General features: G+C 33.1%; 1 protein-coding gene across 3 annotated transcripts in view; it reads left to right on the forward strand.

The window, feature by feature from the left end:
* LOC143194956 (lutropin-choriogonadotropic hormone receptor) overlaps positions 1 to 23,344 on the forward strand; it is a 48,055-nt gene extending 24,711 nt beyond the window's left edge. For 2 of the 3 annotated variants that reach the window (XM_076401770.1, XM_076401768.1), the window contains exons 2-17: positions 371 to 654; positions 10,522 to 10,596; positions 12,022 to 12,099; positions 12,161 to 12,235; positions 12,354 to 12,419; positions 14,224 to 14,292; positions 15,703 to 15,777; positions 15,837 to 15,954; positions 16,256 to 16,440; positions 16,502 to 16,711; positions 16,773 to 16,932; positions 16,993 to 17,128; positions 20,541 to 20,769; positions 20,822 to 21,021; positions 22,648 to 22,834; positions 22,889 to 23,194. In XM_076401770.1, coding sequence (XP_076257885.1) covers positions 374 to 654; positions 10,522 to 10,596; positions 12,022 to 12,099; positions 12,161 to 12,235; positions 12,354 to 12,419; positions 14,224 to 14,292; positions 15,703 to 15,777; positions 15,837 to 15,954; positions 16,256 to 16,440; positions 16,502 to 16,711; positions 16,773 to 16,932; positions 16,993 to 17,128; positions 20,541 to 20,769; positions 20,822 to 21,021; positions 22,648 to 22,834; positions 22,889 to 23,054 — 2,310 coding nt within the window. In that variant the 5' untranslated portion in view covers positions 371 to 373 and the 3' untranslated portion in view covers positions 23,055 to 23,194. Of the gene's footprint in view, positions 1 to 370; positions 655 to 10,521; positions 10,597 to 12,021; positions 12,100 to 12,160; positions 12,236 to 12,353; positions 12,420 to 14,223; positions 14,293 to 15,702; positions 15,778 to 15,836; positions 15,955 to 16,255; positions 16,441 to 16,501; positions 16,712 to 16,772; positions 16,933 to 16,992; positions 17,129 to 20,540; positions 20,770 to 20,821; positions 21,022 to 22,647; positions 22,835 to 22,888 lie in introns of all 3 variants that reach the window. The other variant, XM_076401769.1, reaches the window with a different exon arrangement.
* Positions 23,345 to 23,622: the final 278 nt, after the last annotated feature.

Below are 23,622 nucleotides of genomic sequence, written 5' to 3' on the forward strand. Positions count from 1 at the left end.
TTAATGAGTCATCTTTAAGACTAAATAATCATTTTTTCATCTTGATCTTCCGGGAATTTATTGAACTTATTGAACACCTCGGTACGACAATAGTCGATAAAAAAAACGTCAAAAAGAATCCTATAATTTTTGTATCGTTCCATTTTATAATTCAAATGAAATAATCGATTTAACGACGAAGCTCACTCGTCCATTTACATTTCCAATAACATTATTTTAACATGTGACACAAAACAAATATGTAACGATGTTATTCCCAGCCGATAATTGTTCTAAATTTTCAATTTAAACATGTTGAAGGTCCTGCGTCGAAACGACTTTTTCCGTTTCAGCGATTCCTCCGCGCACTCCTTTGTTCTTTGTTTTATAGGTCATGCTTTACACTCTCCTATCGATATGGTTGTTATCGGTCAAGAATATCAGCGGGACCTTTAACATGGATTACTCGGCGACCGAGAAACCACCGGCGCCGTTCAACTGTTCGGTGTACACACACGAAGAGGAATTCGAGGTGCATTGCCGCGGCAACGGCCTAACCGCCATCCCCTCCAACCTCAACGCCAGCCTCAACAAGCTCATCATCTCGGAATCAAGGGATATTACCGTGGTCACCAGCAAGTCCATGGAACCGTACAAGGCTCGTTTACAAGACGTGTAAGTATTCTACTATGATTATAACTATAGGGTGGGATATTTGCTGGTTTGTTTTTGATGAAATCGTGAACATTTTTGATGTTTTTTATGCATGATATTTATTTTTTACTCTCTCTTCACACTCACCATCTTACAAAAGCAAATTTATCCCCACATCACCTTCTTCTCCTATATTACTGATTCCAAATGCTGAACTCCTGCACTTACTCTAACTGAATCCCGTCGAGATTTTAAATAGCAGGCGTTCTGTCGGTTATCAAGTTTTCTTCATTAATTTTCAAAGTTCTATGAGTCTGTAATGCGAACTTTATCATGAAAAATGCTGGAAACTTTAACGTCTCGATCAGCGAACACACAAGGAGTTTGTAGCATGTCTGTTTTAAAATAACTTTTCACTAATATGTTGAAGAGCAATGGAGGGATGACACTTTGCTGGGACATGCTGGGAGCTTAGCACTTCGTCACCGCTAACCTCTCCTTTTCCATATTGAAACCCCATGCGACAGCATCCACTCGTGTGTTAACTCGCAAGTTCACGAATCTGTAGTTAGTTTTACTATCTGTTTTTTCACCGGGTCCTCGTGCCTAATAACGGCTGCCCGCTTGGCGGGTACCATATCCCCAGTAGCAGACCCACAGGGTTAACTGTGAGACGGTTTCGGTTTAGTATTTTGGTAATCCCAGAGACAGTCCCTCATAACTCGGTCCAACTTGTCACTCTAGGACAAGTCTCTGCGACCAAATATGCGTCATGCATCCCACCATCTGGTTTTACGCCAGAACAAAAAAAAATAATCTGATCTCAAATGAATTTGATAAATCATTCTGCGCCGAAAGATGAGTAATGAGTCTTTGTTGAAATTACTATACTTTTATCAATAAACAATAAGAATGAAGAGGAACGACTACAGAATAAGGGCGAATTAAGAATAAACAAATCATACTTTTAGTAGATACCTTTTTTAATTTTTGAAAACTTCATTATCAATGATTAGCTTAAACTCGAAAGTCCGACAAGTCCTTAATCCAGTATCACAGATAATAATCCACTTTTGATCAATGAAAGGATTGATGCTTATATTTCGGGATTCATTGCATTCCAGTTGTTTATTTTAGAGGAATTACTCTGCTGTTACAAAACCTATGACAATTTATAAACAAATAACAGAAAACCGTTTAAGGTCAACAATAGAAAAGACTTTAATAAAGTCGCAAAGGGTATTCCAAAAAGGACGAAATATACAAAACCCCAAAAATAAACATTCCTAGCGTTCATAAATTTGGAAAAACTATATAACAGAGCAAGAAGAGAAATGTTATCAGTTATATTGGAACAAATACGAGCAACTGATAAAATGATAACAGTGTCGCAAGAAATATATAGGACAAAAAAATGCTGTAGCCTAAACCCAACTTTCTATAATTTTATTCTTTCTTTTTTTTTTCTCTTTCAAAAAACCAAATACCATGAGATGTGTCTAATAAAAAAAACCTCTAAAATCGTTATTGACAGATACCAGTCTCACCAAATGACGATTTACCAATGACTTATTTATACATATCATAAGAAAAGAGGAAAATATAAAGAAAAAGAAAATCGTATTGGCAAGTAAAATCAAAACAATACAAAGATGGAAGTAGGCGCTGCAATACATTATAGGTCTCACGAAAAAAGAGATATTTTTTCAGAGAAGAGAGATATAGAAATGAAAGTAAACTGCTGATAAGTCACTGTTAATTTACACATTTATTCCCAATCAATCAAACTGAGACATCTCTGTGTCCCAGTTCAGTTATGAGGAATCAATGTCCGTTCCCCATATTTAAAAAAAAAAAAATGCAGAAATTTTTATATATTTTGCTGAAGTAACACCGTCATAGATTTATACATCTTTGAAAATGTCGCCTGAAGACCATTATTTTTCTTATTTAATCAAAAGGAAAAAGCTGAAAATTATCGCTTGCTGGTAGAAATTTATGGTAAGCATGTTCTGACCTTAAAAACATGTGAGGTGTATTTTCGATGTGCAAGACAAAAAATGTTCTAGTAGTCTGAAAAATATTGAAGATGCGAAACTGCAAGAGTGATTGTATTATAAAACTCAAAACAATTGGCAGAATCGTTAAATGTGACCCAAGAAACGATTAGCGACCGATTACAAGCAATGGGGAAAATCTAAAAGATGGGAAGATGGGTGCCTCATCGATTAAATAACAAGCAAATGGAAAATCGAAAAATCACCTGTGAAGTCATTTCTGCATCGAATAGTGACGGGTGAGTAGATTTATTGTGAAACCTCTAAGAGCAAAAAAATTATGGTTATCACCTGAGTTAGAAAATGGCTTGATAAATGGCATACATAAGTTGTCTGAAAGATGGGAAAGACGTATAGAATCAAATGGCCAATACTTTGAACGGAAAAACGCATTTATTTCCATTTTCTTCAAAATTATGTAGTTTTTTATCGATAAAAGAAATAGTAATGACTTTCCGGTACGCCTGGTAAACTTTCCAGACTGCCCTCTGGCACTATACTTATTACTGAGATGTTCAAAATCAAGAAAATCCTAAACCTTATATTCTCTAATAATCTCTGCCATGCTAAAACATGACTTATATACTCTGACTCACGAAACTCACTGCAAACACTCGATATTCGCTAGTGGCGCAAATTCTGGAAATATACAGTCTCGCCAAAGATACTATTACAAATAATCAACAAATTCTAACTACATTACAAAGACCTTTTCATATTTGACCTGCTGATGAAGGAGAAGAAGTTATTTTCGCCTGCTATCTCTTTAAATAAAAAGAGAAATATACAAATAAAATTAAACAAGCTGCTGATTGGTCACCGCCCAATCGGAATGCAAGAATCAGAGGGCCTGCATTTCAACAAACTGCAGAAACTTATTATGTATTAGAAGTCATGGCTTGTCATGGCGTGTTAGCGCCAATGAATCAGATCGGGGAATGTTTTCTTGCCTCAAAATTTACACAAATTATTTGATTTCCTTAAGAAAATCGGTCTTTATTTTAAAACATAATTTTACATTGTATACAACTTCATTTTAAGATTACTTTTATCTATACACAATTTTATGTATTTATTTAATAAAATATTTGTTTCTCTAGATATTTGATTAGTTTGGATATATGTTATGTCAATTTTGTAAACGATTGTATTTATTTATTTTTAAATTTCTATTCTAATGGATTTTTGCCTTATTTTTTTGTATCAATATCAAATCATATATGAATCAATCAATCAGTATAGAGATATCCACTGAAAAATACGTAAAAAGCATTCATTTATTTAGCTACTATTTCTTATTAAAATTTAAATTAGTATAAATTAACAAAAGTGTGTTCCAATTGTTTTTTAATGATGAGCTGTGTTACTTCCACTATTCAAGATACACATAATCTGATATTTTATACAATCGACCAGACGTTATACAAAATCTTGCGATTAAAAGTCAGACGCTAATTTTTCAAATCTAGTTCTTTGCTGTTTTAAAATATGTGCGAAACCGTAAAAATAAAATTAATTTACACCGAATAAAAATATCGTTCAAACAACCGCCTTTACCGTATACAGCACGGCTTGCTGGGATAAATCTGTTTGGTGTTGTTTTGTTTTTAGACGACGATAAAGTGACAATGACTTAGAATTATACTATTTAACACCTTTGTGTGCTACACGTTTCGAATACCTATAAAGAGGTTCGTCGCTTGTGAAGAAACATAATTCTATTTTGGTTCGGTCTTATTGTATTATATTAATGCGTCAACTAAATATAGGTTTTTTATTAAACAATACCTAATTCAAGGCACACTTATCATTAAATGTTTAATTGGATAAGTTAACAAATAAAGGCTAATTAATTAACAAACACTAAATATACTGTTTATTATTATTATTATACAGTTGAGGAATCACTATTTTCGTTTAATGAATTTAATTGATTAAATTAGGTAACATAAATCTAGAGAATCGGTTGAAAAGTCCGCAATCCAATTGAGATTAATGGATTTATAACAAATATAATTTTGGGGCTTTAATTTTAAAGTAACGGCTATAAATCAATTGTAAAGGATTTAAAACACATAGTGTCATTGTGTATTGAATCGTCGAATCGATCTGTGGGTCATTTCGTTGAAGTGTGAACAAAAGTGTTTCTCATTGCGTTGAATATGTCGCAATTAGTACCGAGAAAATGGAATTTGTGGGAAGTTTTATTTTTTTTACTTCAATTTAAAGAAAAAGGCAGCTGAAGGTCATTTAATGCTGGATGAGGGTATGAGGGTTATGACAATCATGCTCCATTAATTTCATCATGTGAATACTGATTTTCACGTTTTAAAAGTGGCGATTTTGACACCAAAAACGTTCCAAGATCGTTCTGGATAGCCAAAAAAATTGAAGACAAATATCTCAAGGTATTAATTAATGAAACCAGTTCAGTTCCAACCTTCGTAGGGTGAAGACGTATTTTCAATACGGTCCAAGCTATAAAAAGATACCTTTCTTTAAAAAAACCCAGTATTTTATTACGGTTATTTAATTGAGTGTTAAAAACGCATAACAGATGCGGCTATCCGTCTCTCAGTGGACCTAAAGTGTAGTGAATACGTGTTTACGTGACCAGACAAAAGGACTGCATCTCATTTTTATTAGTGTTTAAAATAATTTCATCTTATTTTACAACAGTCCTTTTGAAATTCATTTATAGTATTTATAGTAAAAAACTAGTGCTAAAATAACGTAAGTGAAAAATGAAGTGCGTGAAATAAACAATGTATCTATTTTATTTTTTTTATCCTCTGGAAGTAAATTAAATAAAATATTAAAAATTAAAAAATGGCAAACAATAGCGATTCAACCAAATCACCTGCACACTTTGATATAAGATTAGAACAAACAGCAATAACGCAAACTCCACCATCAGAATGGACTACAGTCGTTAACAAAAAACGATTGAGAAGTCCAGAAGAAGAAATCGCGAGGAAACAAACAAGAATCAGTGACTATTGGTTGCAGAAACCGATAGAGACAAAAAACAGTTTTAGCAACCTGTCGGAAGAAATTGAAGAGAACATACAACCAAGCCCTGAAAAAGTTGTTCCCAAACCACCACCAATAACAGTCTATAAGGTAGGAATAATAAAAAACATCCATGATTTATTAAAAACCATTACTACGAACTACACAATTAAAACAGTGAGCTATGAAACAATTAAAATCCAATTGTTCGAAGCGGATCACTTTAAAGTTCTTATAAAAGAATTAGATGAAAGAAACACCCAATACCATACATTCAGGCCAAAATCCGAGAGAACATTTAAATTCGTATTAAAAGGATTACATCACGGGACGGACTTTAACACCATCAAGGTAGCACTAGCTGAAAAAGGCCACGAGGTCGTAAATATTCACAATATACGACATCACACGACAAAAAAACCTCTGCCTATGTTTTATATAGACATAAAACCTAATGGAAACAATAAGGCGGTGTATGAAATCACCAAATTGGAAAATAATATTATTAAATGCGAACCACCACATATAAAAAGAATTATACCACAATGCACAAGGTGTCAAGCGCACGGGCACACAAAGACTTACTGTCGCAAATCATATAGATGCGTAAAATGTGCAGGAGAACATAAGACAGGAGATTGTACTCGTAAAGTTCGCGATGAAAAAGTGAAATGTGTTAACTGTAACGGAAATCATCCAGCGAACTACAAGGGTTGCGCAGTTCACAAGCAACTACAGCAGAAACTCTATCCTGCCTTAAGGGAAAAAAGGCATCAACAAAAACAATCCACTACTACCAATCTACCACTACCCACCAGAACAAGTCAACCAGACATAACTTATGCCCAAATAGTTGAAAATGGTTCAGCACAAAAACGAGAGACAATATCTCAACCTACTGAAACTAGCAACATCTCAAGATTAGAAAATATGATGGCCAAACTAATGGATCAAATGAGTACGATGCTTGGTCTACTCACAACCGTCGTAAGCAAACTTGCCTAATGCCTGAAACCAATAGCTACAAAATCGCCGTCTGGAATGCCAATGGGCTCCAACAACATGCCAGGGAACTAAAATTGTTCGTAATTGAACAAAATATTGACGTTATGATGGTTTCCGAAACACACTTTACGGACAAAAATTATTTGAAAGTTCCTAAATATAAGCTTTATCATACAAATCACCCTGATGATAAAGCACATGGAGGTACAGCCATAATAATTCGAGATGATATAAAGCATTTCGAAAAAGAAAAATTCCGCAAAGACTACCTGCAAGCCACCAGTATAACCATAGAGGAAGCCCATGGACCATTAACAATTTCTGCGATTTATTGCCCACCCAAACATAACAACAAGGCAGAACAATTTCAAGAATTCTTCCGTACGCTAGGTAATAGATTTATAGCAGGAGGAGATTATAATGCAAAACATTTAATGTGGGGTTCAAGAATAATAACCTCAAAAGGTAGAGAACTGCTCAAAGCCATAAGGATAGATAACTTACAACATATCTCTACTGGTGAACCAACATATTGGCCTTCAGACAGAAATAAAAAACCAGATACAATAGATTTCTGTATTACAAAAAATATTGATCCAAAAAAGTGTCAGGCAGAATCATGTTTCGACCTGTCTTCTGATCATTCACCAATAATAGTAACAATTTCTTCAAAAATTACCATCAAAGATAAACCCCCTTCTCTGTGCAATAATAGAACTAACTGGCCCTCATTTAGAGAAAACTTAGACCAAAATATCTCTCTAAACTTACCGTTACAAACTGAAATGGATATAGAAATAGCAGCAATAAATCTTACAAAAAATATACAGGAGGCAGCATATTCCGCGACTCCCAACATTGAAACATTTCCAAGAAAAAATACACATATATCATGTACAATACAGAAAAAGATAGCAGAAAAAAGAAAGTTACGACGAAATTGGCAACAGCAAAGGACTGAAGAGAATAAAAGAAAATTTAATAGGGCCATAAAAGAGCTGAGAGATCTAATCCAAATCGAACAGAACCAAGGCATTCAAGAATACCTAGAAAACTTGACATCAACTGAGGCTACAGACTATTCGTTGTGGAAAGCAACAAAAAAGCTTAGGAGATCCCAGCAGCATAACCCACCTATTAAAACAAGCGAAAATAATTGGGCGAGAAGCAATAAAGAGAAGGCCGACATTTTCTCAAAACACTTAAAAAATGTTTTTAAACCTTTCCAGTCTCAGCTACATAAAGATGACGAAAATAAAATTACTAGCTTTCTAGATTCGCCATTTCAAATGGATTTACCGCACGAGAAATTAACGGTCAAAAAAGTTAAACATACAATAATGAGAGAGATTAATATTAAAAAAGCTCCTGGTTATGACTTAATTACTGGCAAAATTTTAAAAGAACTATCAGAAAAGGCTATAAAACTATTAACATATATATTTAATGCTATGCTACGAATTAATTACTTCCCTAGTATCTGGAAAGTAGCTAAAATATTAATGATACTTAAACCAGGAAAAATACCAGAAGATGTGACCTCCTACCGACCTATAAGTTTATTACCAATAATCTCGAAAGTTTTCGAGAAGTTATACATAAAAAAACTAAACTATATAATAGAAAAAAGAAAAATTATTCCAGAACATCAGTTTGGCTTTCGCAATAAGCATGGGACTATAGAACAAGTGCATAGACTTGTAAACCAAATAAACGCTGACCTAAATGCCAAAAGATATTGTTCGGCTGCTTTCCTAGACATATCTCAGGCTTTTGACAAAGTATGGCATACGGGCTTGCAGGTTAAACTAAAGAAACTTCTCCCTCATCCGGACTATCAGCTACTAAAATCGTATCTCACTGACAGACATTTTATTGTAAATCAAGGCGATGAACATACCGAATTAAATCCCATATATTCAGGAGTTCCGCAAGGTAGTGTACTGGGTCCAGTACTGTATCTTCTGTATACGGCTGATCTGCCCACCACAAAAATAACTACTGTGGCAACATATGCAGACGATACAGCAATCTTAGCATCCCTTGAAGATCCAGTCACAGCATCAATAAACCTACAAACCCACCTGTAGCAAATATAATTATGGTTGAAGACATGGCGCATTAAAGCCAATGAATCAAAATCCACGCATATAACGTTTACCCTGCGTAGAAGAACATGTCCACCAGTAAATATCAATCATCGCCAACTCCCCCAAGCAGACCATGTTAAATGTCTTGGTATGCATTTAGATCGACGCCTAACCTGGAAGAAGCACATACTCTCTAAACGGAAACAACTAGGACTAAAATTATATCAAATGTATTGGCTCATTGGGCGCAAATCCAAGTTATCATTAGATAACAAGGTATTGCTGTATGAGTCTATACTCAAGCCCATTTGGACATATGGAATTCAACTATGGGGTACCGCTAGCAAATCCAATATATCCATCATTCAACGGTTCCAAAATAAGGTGTTGCGTGCCATTGTTGATGCTCCGTACTATATTTCAAATAAAGTGATACAACGCGATATTCCTCTAGAACCTATAACGAGTGTAATCCAACGTGTTTGTGTGAAGTACTTCGAAAGAGTGTCAGTGCATCCCAATGTACTCGCTAATCAGCTAAATATGCGACGTGATAGTGAAGTGCGTAGACTAAAACGTTTAACACCATCTGATCTGATTACTGGACATATGTAGAGTTTAGAATAAGCATTAGAATAAGACTAATTAATTAAGATAATATTTTATACAGAAGATTGCTTAATGAAGTGATTTTCTACATGCCATGTATATATAATATAAACAGAAGAAATACTTATTGCCAATAGGGCAGATTGTGGACTCACGAAGAGTAATAATAAAAAAAAAAAAAAAAAAAAAAAAAAAAAAAAAAAAAAAAAAAAAAAAAATTAATGAAACCAATAATAGACTAATAGCATGACAACACTCGACCACATGTTACAAAACCAGTGAATTACTAAAACGGGAAGTGCTAGTCCATCTACCGTATTCTCCAGATCTTGATCCTTCCGATTATCACTTGTCTCGACATATGTGTCGTAACCTGTCTGAGCAGCGCTTCATTTCTTATGAAGATACCAAAATTATGGGTCAATATGTGGATAATCTCAAAAGATACATCGTTTTTTCGAATGGTTTAAGAGTAATTTGTAGGTCTATATAAAAGAATACTTTACAGTACTTTAGATAAAAATATTTTACGTTACTTTACATAAGAATACTTTTAAATATTTTTGCATAAAATTAAAATACAGGCTATCGTCGTTATGTTGGCTAATTGGAATATATTTTTTTCGAGAGAAAAATTGACTTATAGTAAAACTAATTCTGCACACCATCAAGAACAAAACAAATAACCTTAATTTACAGCACCTTTTCTGGAAGTACCCAGAGAAAAAGAGCTACAGGCTAATGACGGTGTTTACATTTAATTTTATTTATTACATTAATTATTTACATTTATGGTTTCATACACACTATAGTTCTTCCAACCAAAAACTGTAGTTCTGTTCTCTTACTTTATTCATAGTACGTCCGCTGCTTCTGAAATATGTCCAATGTCCTTATATTGATATTGTCACAATTTCTGCTTTGCTACACTACACAACGGTTAAAGCAAAACTGAGCTAAACGTCACATAACCGAGATGGTGGGCAAGCAAAACGGTAGCGGGACTTTTGCCCCACATATTCTAATCAGAATATGTAATACTTTGATAAGCTATTTAATTAATATTATATAAGTACTGATTTTGCGACATTCTACTAATTTTTGTGTTACTTTAGGGTACTATCGGATCTTCCCAACCTTCGTGTGATCGAAGAAGGCAGCTTTTCCAACATTTCCTCCCTTCGAACCATGTAAGTTTAAATAATTCATGGTAATTTTAAATTAAAAGGCATGCTAATTCGAAACAATTAAATATATAATGTATATTGATAAAAATATCAACAAATTCCAAGAATTTTATATTGAATATATATATTGAAAACCTTTGTATATAATTTAACAGTTATTCTACCATTAAGCGAAGAAATAGCTTTAATTTTTGTTGTACAGTTATTGCATTAAAATAAAAGTTAAAAATAAGTTCCTTCAATAAGTTCAAGAAGCATCATAAATAGCCGAACTAAAATTTCTTCATTTTAATATTTTAATACGGAATTATCTTGAAAAATCATAACCAAGAGCCCATCTCAATCTCTCAATTTTTTGTTATTTAAAAGCCATTTAAAGTAGAGGGGTCAGTGTGAACAATAAAAAAAAGAAACAAGGAACAATGACGTATCAAGCATGTAAACCTCCACATATATCGTGGTTTTTGAGGATATACTGGTGCTTGGAGAACTTTTCTTACTCATTAGATGATTGGCCAACAAAGGGCATTTACAAAGTTTCCATGTTTTATAGGTGAATGAGGCTGCCAAATGTGAAACGTAAATAATGGCTCGAAAAATTTTAACACATGGCAAGATACTAGATAGCAAGATAATTTTAACTATTTTCTAAAAACTTACGACAATATAAGCGAAAAGAAATGACACCAGGAACTATTTAATATCAACATGATGGTCCGTCAATTAAAATTAACGATAATAAAAAATAGAAAAATCAAGAAAGATAAAGAAACATATAGTCTGTTCAAAGTTATTTTGTATATACGTCATTTAAATTTGCGACATCAAAACGTCGCAACGTTGTCGTCTCAACTCTGAGTTTTACTTCAGTTTGACTTTGACAACAAAAATCTAATCTAAATAAAATAATTGAACAAAAATTTTATTAAATATAATTTATTTTAACGTTATAGTACATCTAAAAACTGCAGTTAATTATACAACCACAATAGTTTATAGATTATATAAACTCTTATCACAATTGCTTTTAAGAATTTTGTATACGACTGTCAACCAGATGACTTTGACATGCTCATTCGTTTACGTGTTCAAACTAATCAGATAGCATTGTGTCTCTTTTTAACTGGAATAAAATGAGAAAGAAAATATTTTCTGATTGTAAAACGAATTTAAAAAATGCGACAGGCAATACATTCAACATCTTGATAACGTATGTACAAAAAAAACTTTGAATAGACTGTACGTTTTATTGTGTTAATGAATATTACAGCAACAAAAATCCGAATTCAACAACGTTCACAACAGACAATTTTTTTCTTTTAAGAATCTCTCTAACCACACTTAGACGATTAATATTTAAACATCAACCTTACCAGTAAATATTAGCTGTAATACCGTGCTTTGTACATATCTGCTTTTATTTTTTAGTTACATATACAACACACCACAAATCAAATTTATCTACGGTCTGCTGAAAGGCGTCACATCCAAGCACTTTCGCTCGCTGTAAGATCCGATTATCCGAGATAGTTAGCGCTAAATAGTAAATAGAAAACGTTCTTTCTAGGCGTATAGTCAACACCGGCCTGCACGAGGTCCCCGAGCTGTTCTATCTCTCTCCCGAAAATACATTATTTCTCTTGTAAGTATGCTGTAAGTATAATGTATTTATTTCTTTCTATTATTATTCTTTTTTGCGTTTTGCTTGATGTTTTCGTTAACGAATACATTTTCCTTTCACTCCCGATTCGTTTTCGCAGAGATCTGGACCACAACAAGATCGAGAAATTGACCAGGAACTCCATCCGCGTCACCGCTCAACAAGTGTACGTTCAGTAATACAGCAAATAGTAGATACTTGCATGTATTTTGATTAGCGATGTCATTTAGTGAAAATGAGTAAACTGTAACAATGTAAACAACTTTTAAACAACCTAACCTATAGCTACAGAAAAAATAGCTTATGAAAAATCACGTGAATTGACTGAAATGTTATTTCGGACCCTTTATCTGTCACGTATTGTGACGGGCTCAATGCTCAAAATGCTCAAAAAGTCGATTAGTCTAGGCGAACCATCCACATTGACACAGAAGCGAAGTGTGCAGTCATACTGTGCATATGAAAGTAACTGTTGTTAATTGATTAAATTTAACGACGTATTGTACTAAAAAAGACCAGCAATAGCGAATTACAGACAAAGAGGATGATATCTCTTGTATGATAACACTCCACACCACACAAATTTCTGCAACCCTCAGCGTGTTCACCAGGGATAACGCCATCTGATCAGCGCTTGTTCAGATTCAGAAAAAGTGCAAAAATGGATCAATGATTGGATTGCTGGCAAATCACTATGGTTCTTTCAACACAGTATCGCTATGTTACCAGAAAAATTAGAAATAGTCATAGAGAACTATAGAAGACATTTTGATTAATATCTGTTCTATCAACTTTTCTAGATAAATTCCTCAAGTAAAAAAATGATCAAAATACATGCAGTTACCTAATAACTATAATAATAACTATTAAAGGTTCAAAGCTCAAAATTACGAGGATTGTTTAATAGAATGAATCGGTTATTTATAAATCATGATTCAATTATTTTTATTTAGTTTTATTCATGTTGTTAAATAAGACTTATAAGAACTGGCCACTTGTTAAATCGATGGTGCTACAAACGAAACTCCCGAGACCATTTGGTTCTAACTAATACTTGATTCATCACCCTTTAAACAAGACCACGATAAATGCGTCACTCTTGAAGTAAATGATTCTTGCCTTCGATGAACTTCTAAACTTCCTAATACCTTCTTAAGCTTTGGTGTTCCAAAATTCCTTTCATTGCAATATATCTATCCAAATTCCACTTCGTCTGACTCTCCTTACGCTATATAACACCTACATCCTGCGGAGACGACCAAAAGATCATCAACAGCGACTATTACATAGCGAAAAATGGCCGCATTTGAAGAAAAAGAAAATAATTTGTCATAAACACTTCATATAACACCAGTGCCATAGCAATCACACAATATGTACGAATATATTACATTCTTGCAGTGTCGTTGGTGCTCTACATTATGACATAAAAATGGCCAATTATTTTTTTCGATAATGTTGACTTTCATATTAATTAAATGATATTGATTTTTATATATTCAAGGTTTTGTTATGATAACTTTTATAATACATCTTTAACGGGCCTTTCCTATTATTTTATATAGCATCATTATAATTCGCATAAAGAACGCATCTCTTTTCATATATCATCCATTTATTTTAGGAGGTTGTAAATATTTGATAAAAGTGCCGATTGAAGCATTTCTAATACCAAATTATCCGAACAGAGTAGAATGAACAGACCAGTATTTCCATATCAAAACCTATATTCCAATTTACCGTTCTCAATTTAACTACAATAATTCACTGTTAAAATTTCCAGCATTCGATAATCTTAACTTAAATGTTGTTTACACTTCAACACAAAGACATTTTTTTATAAAAAATATCTTTTTCCGAATAAAATAAATAAAATTACGATTTCGATGAACAAAACAACTATTGAACGATCTTCTTAATACCTCTCTTTTTTAATTTGAAAGAGAAACTAATTAAACCATATCCCTCAGGACGTTAAATTTCAACGAAATCGGTAAAATAGAAGACTATGCATTTAACGGATCTGAAATTGGAAAACTGTAAGTAATTATTTTTCATCATACAATAACCAATTATTTAAGTTATTTACGACTAACAGTTTATTCACTTCTTTTGTTGTGATTTCTTGCAATATAATTAGAAAAAAACATCTTCTTTTCCCAAATTCTATACTTAATTTTTACTTTTAGATACTTGCTAGTAGGTTGCTCAATAAATTTTATGTTCGATAATTGAGGTTAGGTTTGTCGTTTTATTTCCTATAAATTATATAATCATCCATTGACCAAAGCTCAGAAATCTCATTACAATGTAGGTAATATTTTTACCGAAGTTTTAGGTTTCAGAAAGTGAATTTAGAAACAACTAAAAAGATTATTTGCATCGTTTTATCCATATTGATAAAACTTGAGACTTGGAGACCATACTCTTAAATCAAAATAAGATGGTCTCAGCGTTACTTTTGCCACCCAAAAGGAATTTTGTGCACCTCTTAAATGGTAAAAAAATGAATGAAGAACATACATTAAAAATGTTTTAACTTAATATGTGATTGTTGAGGACAAAAATGACAGTGAACACGATTAATAAACTCTTGTTTATCGCAGTTACTTTCTTTCTTAATAAAAATTCTCTTTGGAAGCTATGATGTGATTATCAAATCAGATGTTTCTAGGTTATAAACTTAATTTCTCTCTCTGTCTGTGTTTGTAAGAAGTTGAGAAAAGAGCTTAAGAGATCGAGATAATGTAGATCTAGGTTGGAAAAGTGCCCAAAAAAGAAAAAAGGAACTATAACTTTTATTTTTGATCATTTGATGGGTTCCTACAAAGCATAAAATATGACTTTCCAAGAAACAAAAAAGAAACTGTTCAATACCTAAATTTTCCGTTTACAATTCGGTCGATTTCATTTTATAACGTTTTACCATACCGTCTTATTTCTGTCAAAAAATGTGAAATGTAAATGAATACTACATAATAAAAGAGCCCTGCAAGTCCTTCAGGTTAACTGCTTTCAATTTAGGGACAAAATATCGCAAGCTACACTAACTAATTCAAGTAGAATTGATTGACCCTATCCCAGACCAAAGAATATTAAAGCAGAAGCCAAAACTTCTAAGAATCAGGCTACTGTGACAACTTTACGAACTGAACTGACTCGTAAAAGATCACATTTTGATAAAGAGAACAATTAAAAAATTGTTTTTACTTGTGTCATGTCATTATTATAATAGTTTGTACTATGGAATAATTGCTAAAAAACACCTGATTTAGCTCCCTTTGACTACTATGTTTTTGTTTCAATTCAAGTTTATATTAAATAACTTCAATTTCAAACTATACAATCGTGTTTTTCTTCTTGAACGACAAAAAATTTATTGAACAACCCACTTATACGTGTGTTAAACGAACTTACCGAAAGGTAACAGAAAACAATTATGATTATAGACATATCACAGGTAATCCAAAGTTGACGGAACTTGGCGAATTCGCTTTCGGTGGCATACGGAACTTGCGTGAGCTGTAAGTGATGCTGCAACAATAAGAAGCGATAATACTAAGACGTTTTTTTGATGTTTCAGTGACTTATCCCAAACTTCCATAACGATTTTGCCTGATGTTGGCTTGGAGCTGTTAGAGAAACTGAAAATACGAGATACACCAAGTCTACACATAATACCAAGTCTTTACGATATGCAGGTAATAAAAAAATTTACTTTACATCTCGACTTTAATGGTCCTTAGAAATAAAGGATAGTGATAAGTAAATAGTGTAGTTTTTCGATGTACTATAATGTTAAAATAAATTATATTTTATAAGATTTTTGTTCAATAATGTTATTTAGATTAAAATTTTGTTGTATGTCAAAGCCAAACTGAACTAACAATCAGAGTTAGTGCGGCATCACTGCGATGTTTTGATATCACAAATTTAAATGACGTATTAACAAAATAACTTTAAACAAACTATAATTGCAAATCCTTCGTTCATATTTTATAGGGTTTAAGAACAGCAAAACTGACCCACCATTTTCACTGTTGCGCCTTTAAATACCCTCAAGAACACAACCCCACCAAACACGCGGCTTATCAAACGTCCATGCGTCAAGCCTGTATCAAGAATCAAATAATGGATAAAACCAAAGAACTGACAAAGATGAAACGCTCTATTCGATACCCGAACTAGTAAGTCTTAATTTCGGTCGAAATATCACACAAACAAAAGATTGATCTTTGTTTATTTTAGTGATCAGGATCAGTTTCCCTTGGAGAAGACGATGAAGAGCCCTAACGCTCAAATACCGCTTACCGGACAATTTATAGGCCACCAGGAACCCAGGGAAACGATAGATGAGGTTGAGGAAGATTTATACGAAGACTTTGGCGTGTTCCATTCTAGTCCTACCATGATCAATAGTACGCCCATTGAAATTTATTGTGGGAATGTCAGCTTCAAGTGTGTTTCTCTGAGTTACCGTATCAAATGAGTTTAATAACATGCATTGCTAACGTTTCAGATTGCAGGACGTGAAATGCGATCCGGAACCTAACGCGCTGAATCCTTGCGAAGATATCATGGGTTTCACATGGCTGAGAAACTCGGTGTGGTTTGTGGTGATTCTGGCGGTCGTAGGCAATGTGGCTGTCATCATAGTAATATGGTTTAGTAAAACTGAGGTGCAATTAAAATCATCTAATTATTATCGTTATGTTTAGAACGACGTATTATTGTTCCAGGTTAACGTATCCAGATTTCTAATGTGTCACTTGGCATTTGCAGACCTTTGCATGGGTTTGTATCTGCTATTGATTGCAAGTATGGATTACCATTCCGTAGGGACATATTTTAATTTTGCTTATGATTGGCAATATGGTAAGTATACGAAATGGGCGAAAGTAATTTGTAACATTTTTATAAACCCAAAAACTTTGTAAGAAAAAATTTACAATATATATTATTATTCACGATCTATTATCCAATTTGAACACGAACCAAACTGAAGAGTTTCTAGAACTACCGGACTATATGTTCGCAACAAACAATGAAAAATATTAAGTGAACTGAAAATTCCTTCAGAAATGTTGCTCTACCATAGCCAGATTGTAAAAACAGTTTTATACCTAATAATTATCATGTTATGTTTCTCCAAGCTTTGGAGGGACTGAAGTTTGATTACTACCTTCTATGTGATTTATGAAATGTGAAGGGTTTATAGCATAAACACTTTTATTTCACATCAATGTTTTCCAAGAGTAGCAGCCCTTCGGTGTGTACAGTGGAGTCATTTAATTTTAAAGGATTAACATTTTTATAAACCCAAAAACTTTCTGAGAAAAAATTTACAATATATATTATTATTCACGATTTATTATCCAATTTGAACACGAACCAAACTGAAGAGTTTCTAAAACTACCGGACTATATATTCGAAACAAACAATGAAAAATATTAAGTGAACGGAAAATACCTTCAGAAATGTTGCTCTACCATAGCCAGATTATAAAAACAGTTATATACCTAATAATTATCATGTTATGTTTCTCCAAGCTTTGGAGGGACTGAAGTTTGATTACTACCTTCTATGTGATTTATGAAATGTGAAGGATTTATAACATAAACACTTTTATTTCACATCAATGTTTTCCAAGAGTAGCAGCCCTTCGGTGTGTACAGTGGAGTCATTTAATTTTAAAGGATTAACATTTTTATAAACCCAAAAACTTTCTGAGAAAAAATTTACAATTTATATTATTATTCACGATTTATTATCCAATTTGAACACGAACCAAACTGAAGAGTTTCTAAAACTATCGGACTGTATGTTCGAAACAAACAATGAAAAATATTAAGTGAACGGAAAATACCTTCAGAAATGTTGCTCTACCATAGCCAGATTATAAAAACAGTTATATACCAAATAATTATCATGTTATGTTTCTCCAAGCTTTGAAGGGACTGAAGTTTGATTACTACCTTATATGTGATTTATGAAATGTGAGGAATTTATAGCATAAACACTTTTATTTTACATCAATGTTTTCCAAGAGTAACAGCCCTTCGGTGTGTACAGTGGAGTCATTTAATTTTAAAGGATTAACATTTTTATAAACCCAAAAACATTCTGAGAAAAAATTTACAAAATATATTATTATTCACAATATATTATCCAATTTGAACACGAACCAAACTGAAGAGTTTCTAGAACTACCGGACTATATGTTCGCAATAAACAATGAAAAATATTGAGTGAACTGAAAATGCCTTCAGAAATGTTGCTCTACCATAGCCAGATTATAAGAACAGTTATATACCAAATAATTATCATGTTGTGTTTCTCCAAGCTTTGGAGGGACTGAAGTTTTGATTACTACCTTCTATGTGATTTATGAAATGTGAGGAATTTATAGCATAAACACTTTTATTTTACATCAATGTTTTCCAAGAGTAGCAGCCCTTCGGTGTGTATAGAGGAGTGAAGTCTTTCCCCATGTCTTCTAACAAATCTCTTAATTTCCTCTATGACAGTTTCGATGTAACATTCCCATAGTGGAATTGCATAGGTCTATATAGGTTTTAATATCTGCTTGTTCTGTAGCATGTTATTATGTACGGATAATTTAAATCTTCATCTAAGTAAACAATACATTTTTTAAATATTTTAATTCGAGTTCCTTTCTTTTCTTTCTAATATAGCCTTTCCAGCGATGTTTTGCTTCAAGTTGATCTCAAGGTACTTAACATTGATACTGTATACAATAAATACTCTATACTGTAACAATACAGTTTTTAATGTAATTTTAAAGTTTAAAATTTTCTTTAATTTGAAGTTTTATTGTAAAAAATCGGTACAATTTATTTTATTCAAAGCATTGTCAATCGATAGCCGGTACATTTTCTGATCGTTTAGGCAAGATAGGTCACGACTCATATATCGGAACAAGTAGTAATCAGAAGGAGCAAGGTCTAAAGAATACGGTACGGTTTTGCAACATGTAGTCGACCGTTGTCATGCTGAATTATAACATTATAGTCTTAACATGAGTCTTTGATTGTATTTTTCCCGTTTTTCGCGCAGTGTTCGACTCAAGCGCATCAATTGTAATTTATAGTTGTAAAATGATGTTGACGCATGATCAGATGGTTTCCATGATTTTTTCACTTTGGATTATTGTAAAGAATCCACTTTACATCACTAGTAACACAATACGAAGCAAGAAATATTTGCGATTTTGCCGTTCCAGCAGCATTTCATAAAAAACCAAACGCCTCTCAATGTCGCTTGGCTTCAATTCATACGCACAGTACATCCATGCCTTTCGATCATTCCTATGTTATTTAAACTATTGAACATAGGTTCTTGTGTTACCTCCAACAATATCTGCATATCCTGCTTGCATTTTACACGGATAATTATGGAGTAATGACTTCAAATCCTCGTCTTAATTTTTTTTAGGCTGTCCAAAGCACTATTTGTCTTCGGTGTTAAAACCAATACTTTTAAGGCATCGAAACCAACATTCACATATAGATATCGATATTTTTAACACACTAAAGACGCAGATATTTTGTTCACACTTCAACTAAATAACATACAGGAAAGTGAAGGTTTTTTTTTCGTTTACTAGGTTGAGAACCAAATGGTCTTCGGCTGATGTCACTTCAGGTTCGGGGTATGGTTGTTTTGCGGGCGATAGAGACCCCGGGTTACGACTGGGACTGTCGTAGTTTGTTTACTACCGGGATTTCTGGACGGGTAGGGATTTTATCAAGATGTTGTGTTCTAAGGTTCCTATGGAGAACCTCACACCTCAGATTCGAGGTGTGTATTGACGTTCCTCATAAACCATGGGGCTCTGAGTAATGCACGGACCTTTTTGGATTGGAACACTTGGAGTAGTTCAAGTTGTCTCTCCGAGACACCTGTACCACACCTGTGCTCCATTGGGGCAGATTGGGCGGACTAGCATTTTATACAGGGTCGCTTTCTGTGGGATTGGGGGAAAAGTGAAGGCTTCATCATGAAGTTGGTTAGAAGTATACCCGATGAGATTTAATACACAGTAGCGTCATCTATTGTAAATCCTTTAAAATGTTTTATTTTCTTCTTTAAACTGTATTTTCTACAGAAACAATTTATGTTCAAGAAATAATGAATTCGTTAGGATGTTATGGAACAATTTTTCATTTCATCATAGATATTATGAATATATAGATAGATATTACGACAGTAATAGAAACTCAAAACCTACTTTTTAACTTTACTCAATTATAAAATATGTTTCAGGCATAGGATGTCAAATTGCCGGATTTCTGACGGTCTTTGCGGGTCACCTATCGATTTTCACCTTAACCGTGGTGACACTGGAGAGATGGTTCGCCATCAAATACGCCATCGACCTGACCAAACGGATCCGGCTGAAAACCGCCGTGGAAATCATGATTGTTGGATGGATCTACTCGATTCTGATGGGGATGCTTCCGCTGCTGGGCATCAACAAATACAGTAGTACCAGGTACCGACGCGCGCGCCTTCCGAAACGTCAACATTGCATTGTTCTGTTACAGCATCTGCCTGCCCATGGAAGTGGAATCGGTTCTTAACAAGGCGTACCTGTACATTATTTTCATCATCAATGGTATATCGTTGGCACTGATCGTGTTCTTCTATGCGCAGATTTATTTCAGTTTGGGATATGAGACTAGAAGAGCCAGTCACAAGGGAGAGATGACCATAGCGAAGAAGATGGCTCTTCTTATTTTTACTGGTTAGTATTCGTCAGAGGCGCAGTATATATTTTAATATTCTTGTGGAGTCTGGATTTAAAGGTGCAAGATTTTAAAACATGATGAATTTAAACAAAATATATAGTAAAATGACCAATAAGTTTTATCTCCATCAAAGTCTCTTTTTAACCCTGTAATAAATATCTTGTCGACGGTTGAGGAACACTATGGAAATAAGTTTCTACAGCTGCTATTATCAGCTTTTAATCATCAAATCAAAATATGTTGCCTGGCATAATATTTAACATATTTTCTATCTTACATGCTTAGTAAAACCTTAATTTACAAATTATTTTCATGCTATTGTTCTGTTGTACTTACATCAATGCACAAGCAATACTAGTATGCGATAAATACATCAGTATATATTTAAAAATTAAATTAGATATGTGCGGAAGAGCTAAATCTGGCAACTAAAATGGATATTTCCACAATTCACTCTAGATTAATGATTTATCTAACAATTTATTTATATTAAAAGTATCTAATATATCAATTAACTAATAAGTCAGATTTAACCATAGACGGATCAACAGTCAAAACGTCATATGATTTCTAGATACTAACCTTCAAATAATACGTTTAAAACACACAAAATCTATTGAACTGTTATGCAAAGCTCAAAATGAAGTTGACTAGAGTAAGTGGCATTTTAATGGCAATGAAATAAAAAGTATTTCTTAAACCGGTATGTGACAAATCATGTCACAAGTCGATAAAAACGATGATTAAACTAAATAAATTACCCTTCCATCCACCGTACTCTCCAGACCTGAACCCCTGTAACACCTTTGTTTTGAGAGAAATGATAAAAAAGTTTTTCCTTGGACCGAAGACTTATTGAGTAGTGTACTATACATTAGGGATATTGGCCAGCGAAAAAAAATATCGATATTTCTATATATCGATATTAAAAAAATCGATATATCGTTTTCGATATTTAAAAAAATATATATCAATATATCGGAGGAAAAAAATATATCGATGTTTTTAAGAAAAAATAAAAATGGTGAAATATTAGCCTAAAAAATCTATTTCTTTTCTAAATCTTTCTACCAAAATTGTGACCTTGAATAATGAATTTTTGATGTGCCTTTGAAATTAAGTACCAATTATAAAGGTTTAATTTATTACCAGCTATCAACTAGCTCTTGAAATAAACGCCAAATTGACATAAGAGTTTTGAAACTTGCCATTTGAAGGTTATGATTATCAGAGTAGATTTACAGGAGCTGGTTGGCGTCAGCTATGTCAGTATATTTTATAATAGATATGAAAATAAAAGCATAAAGTTTTACGCAAGATATTAATAGAATGAACTTCACTTAAGACTTTTTCTAAAGATAAGCGTCCATTTATTGATATTTATTCGCTGTGAAGACAGATAATTTGGCTTTAAATAATTGTGCTCGCGTTAGAGCTCCTAACTAGCTCTAAACTGTCAGCTAGCAAACTGCTGTCAATTATTGAAAATATTTACAGGCTCTATAACCTTGTCAAAAAGAAACCAACTAAAGACCATATATTATTGTTGATACTTTGAAATCCAGACTCTTTCTATTGAAATAAATTTATCTAAAAAATAAAATTAATAAAATGTTTTGTAGATTTTGCTACATACACTCCCGTAGCATTTTTCGGTATGTGTGCCCTTATAGGTTATCCCCTGATTAACATCACTAAATCAAAAATCCTCCTGGTATTCTTCTATCCCTTGAATGCCTGCGCTAATCCATACCTCTACGCTCTGATGACGTCCCAATATAGAAGAGATCTCTACCTGATTATCTCCAGGTAACAGAAAAAGCATCAATCGACCAATTAGTTGGAGGAATCAATCGTTTTTAGGTGTGGTTTGTGCAAGAATAAGGCCCAAAAGTATTGTCTGAAGGACGATATGCCCATGACGAAACCATCGCCATTACTGCCCCGGCAGGAAAGCGTCTCCCAATGTTGCAACAACCACTGCAAGCAAAATGGTAGCAGTTCGGCTTCCACAAACACATTCGTGTAAAATGCATGTTTTTCTTACAGAACTTTTGCAACAACTTTAAGTTTCAATAATCAACTAGATGTCATTTTTGTTTATAACAAAGAAGAAAATATATGCCCATCAGATGGGTTATTTTAAATTATATTATTTAGGACCAGTAGTTTCTAAGTTTGTACTTAAAAGGGTAAGATTTTCAGAAAATGCGTCAGTATTACACAATGTATACAAATTCCACTTGTAATATCTAATTTTAAAACAATTATTTACCAAAAAGACTGTTATACTATTGATATTAAATGTATTCATATTAATCTGCTGTAATTCATTTATATTTTACCTGTTATACCTGTACCTGTTATTCTGTTATATCCAATCAATCTGCAATTTAAAAAATGTATCATGCCCATATAACAAACATAATAGTTTCTAGTACTAAATAATGTAGATTGTTTTTAAATATTACTTACATTATAAAAACATTGATAAAACAAATAACAAAAATTTAACAATAAAATTTTTTTTTTTAATTTTACAAAAATTGTAGACCTAAATGATTAATTATTTCTTTTTTATTTAGTTCAAATTATAT

This window comes from Rhynchophorus ferrugineus, unplaced genomic scaffold (assembly GCF_030347505.1).
Source record: "Rhynchophorus ferrugineus isolate W39M unplaced genomic scaffold, kcgeb_rfMv2 rfM4, whole genome shotgun sequence".
Classification (NCBI taxonomy): domain Eukaryota; kingdom Metazoa; phylum Arthropoda; class Insecta; order Coleoptera; family Curculionidae; genus Rhynchophorus; species Rhynchophorus ferrugineus.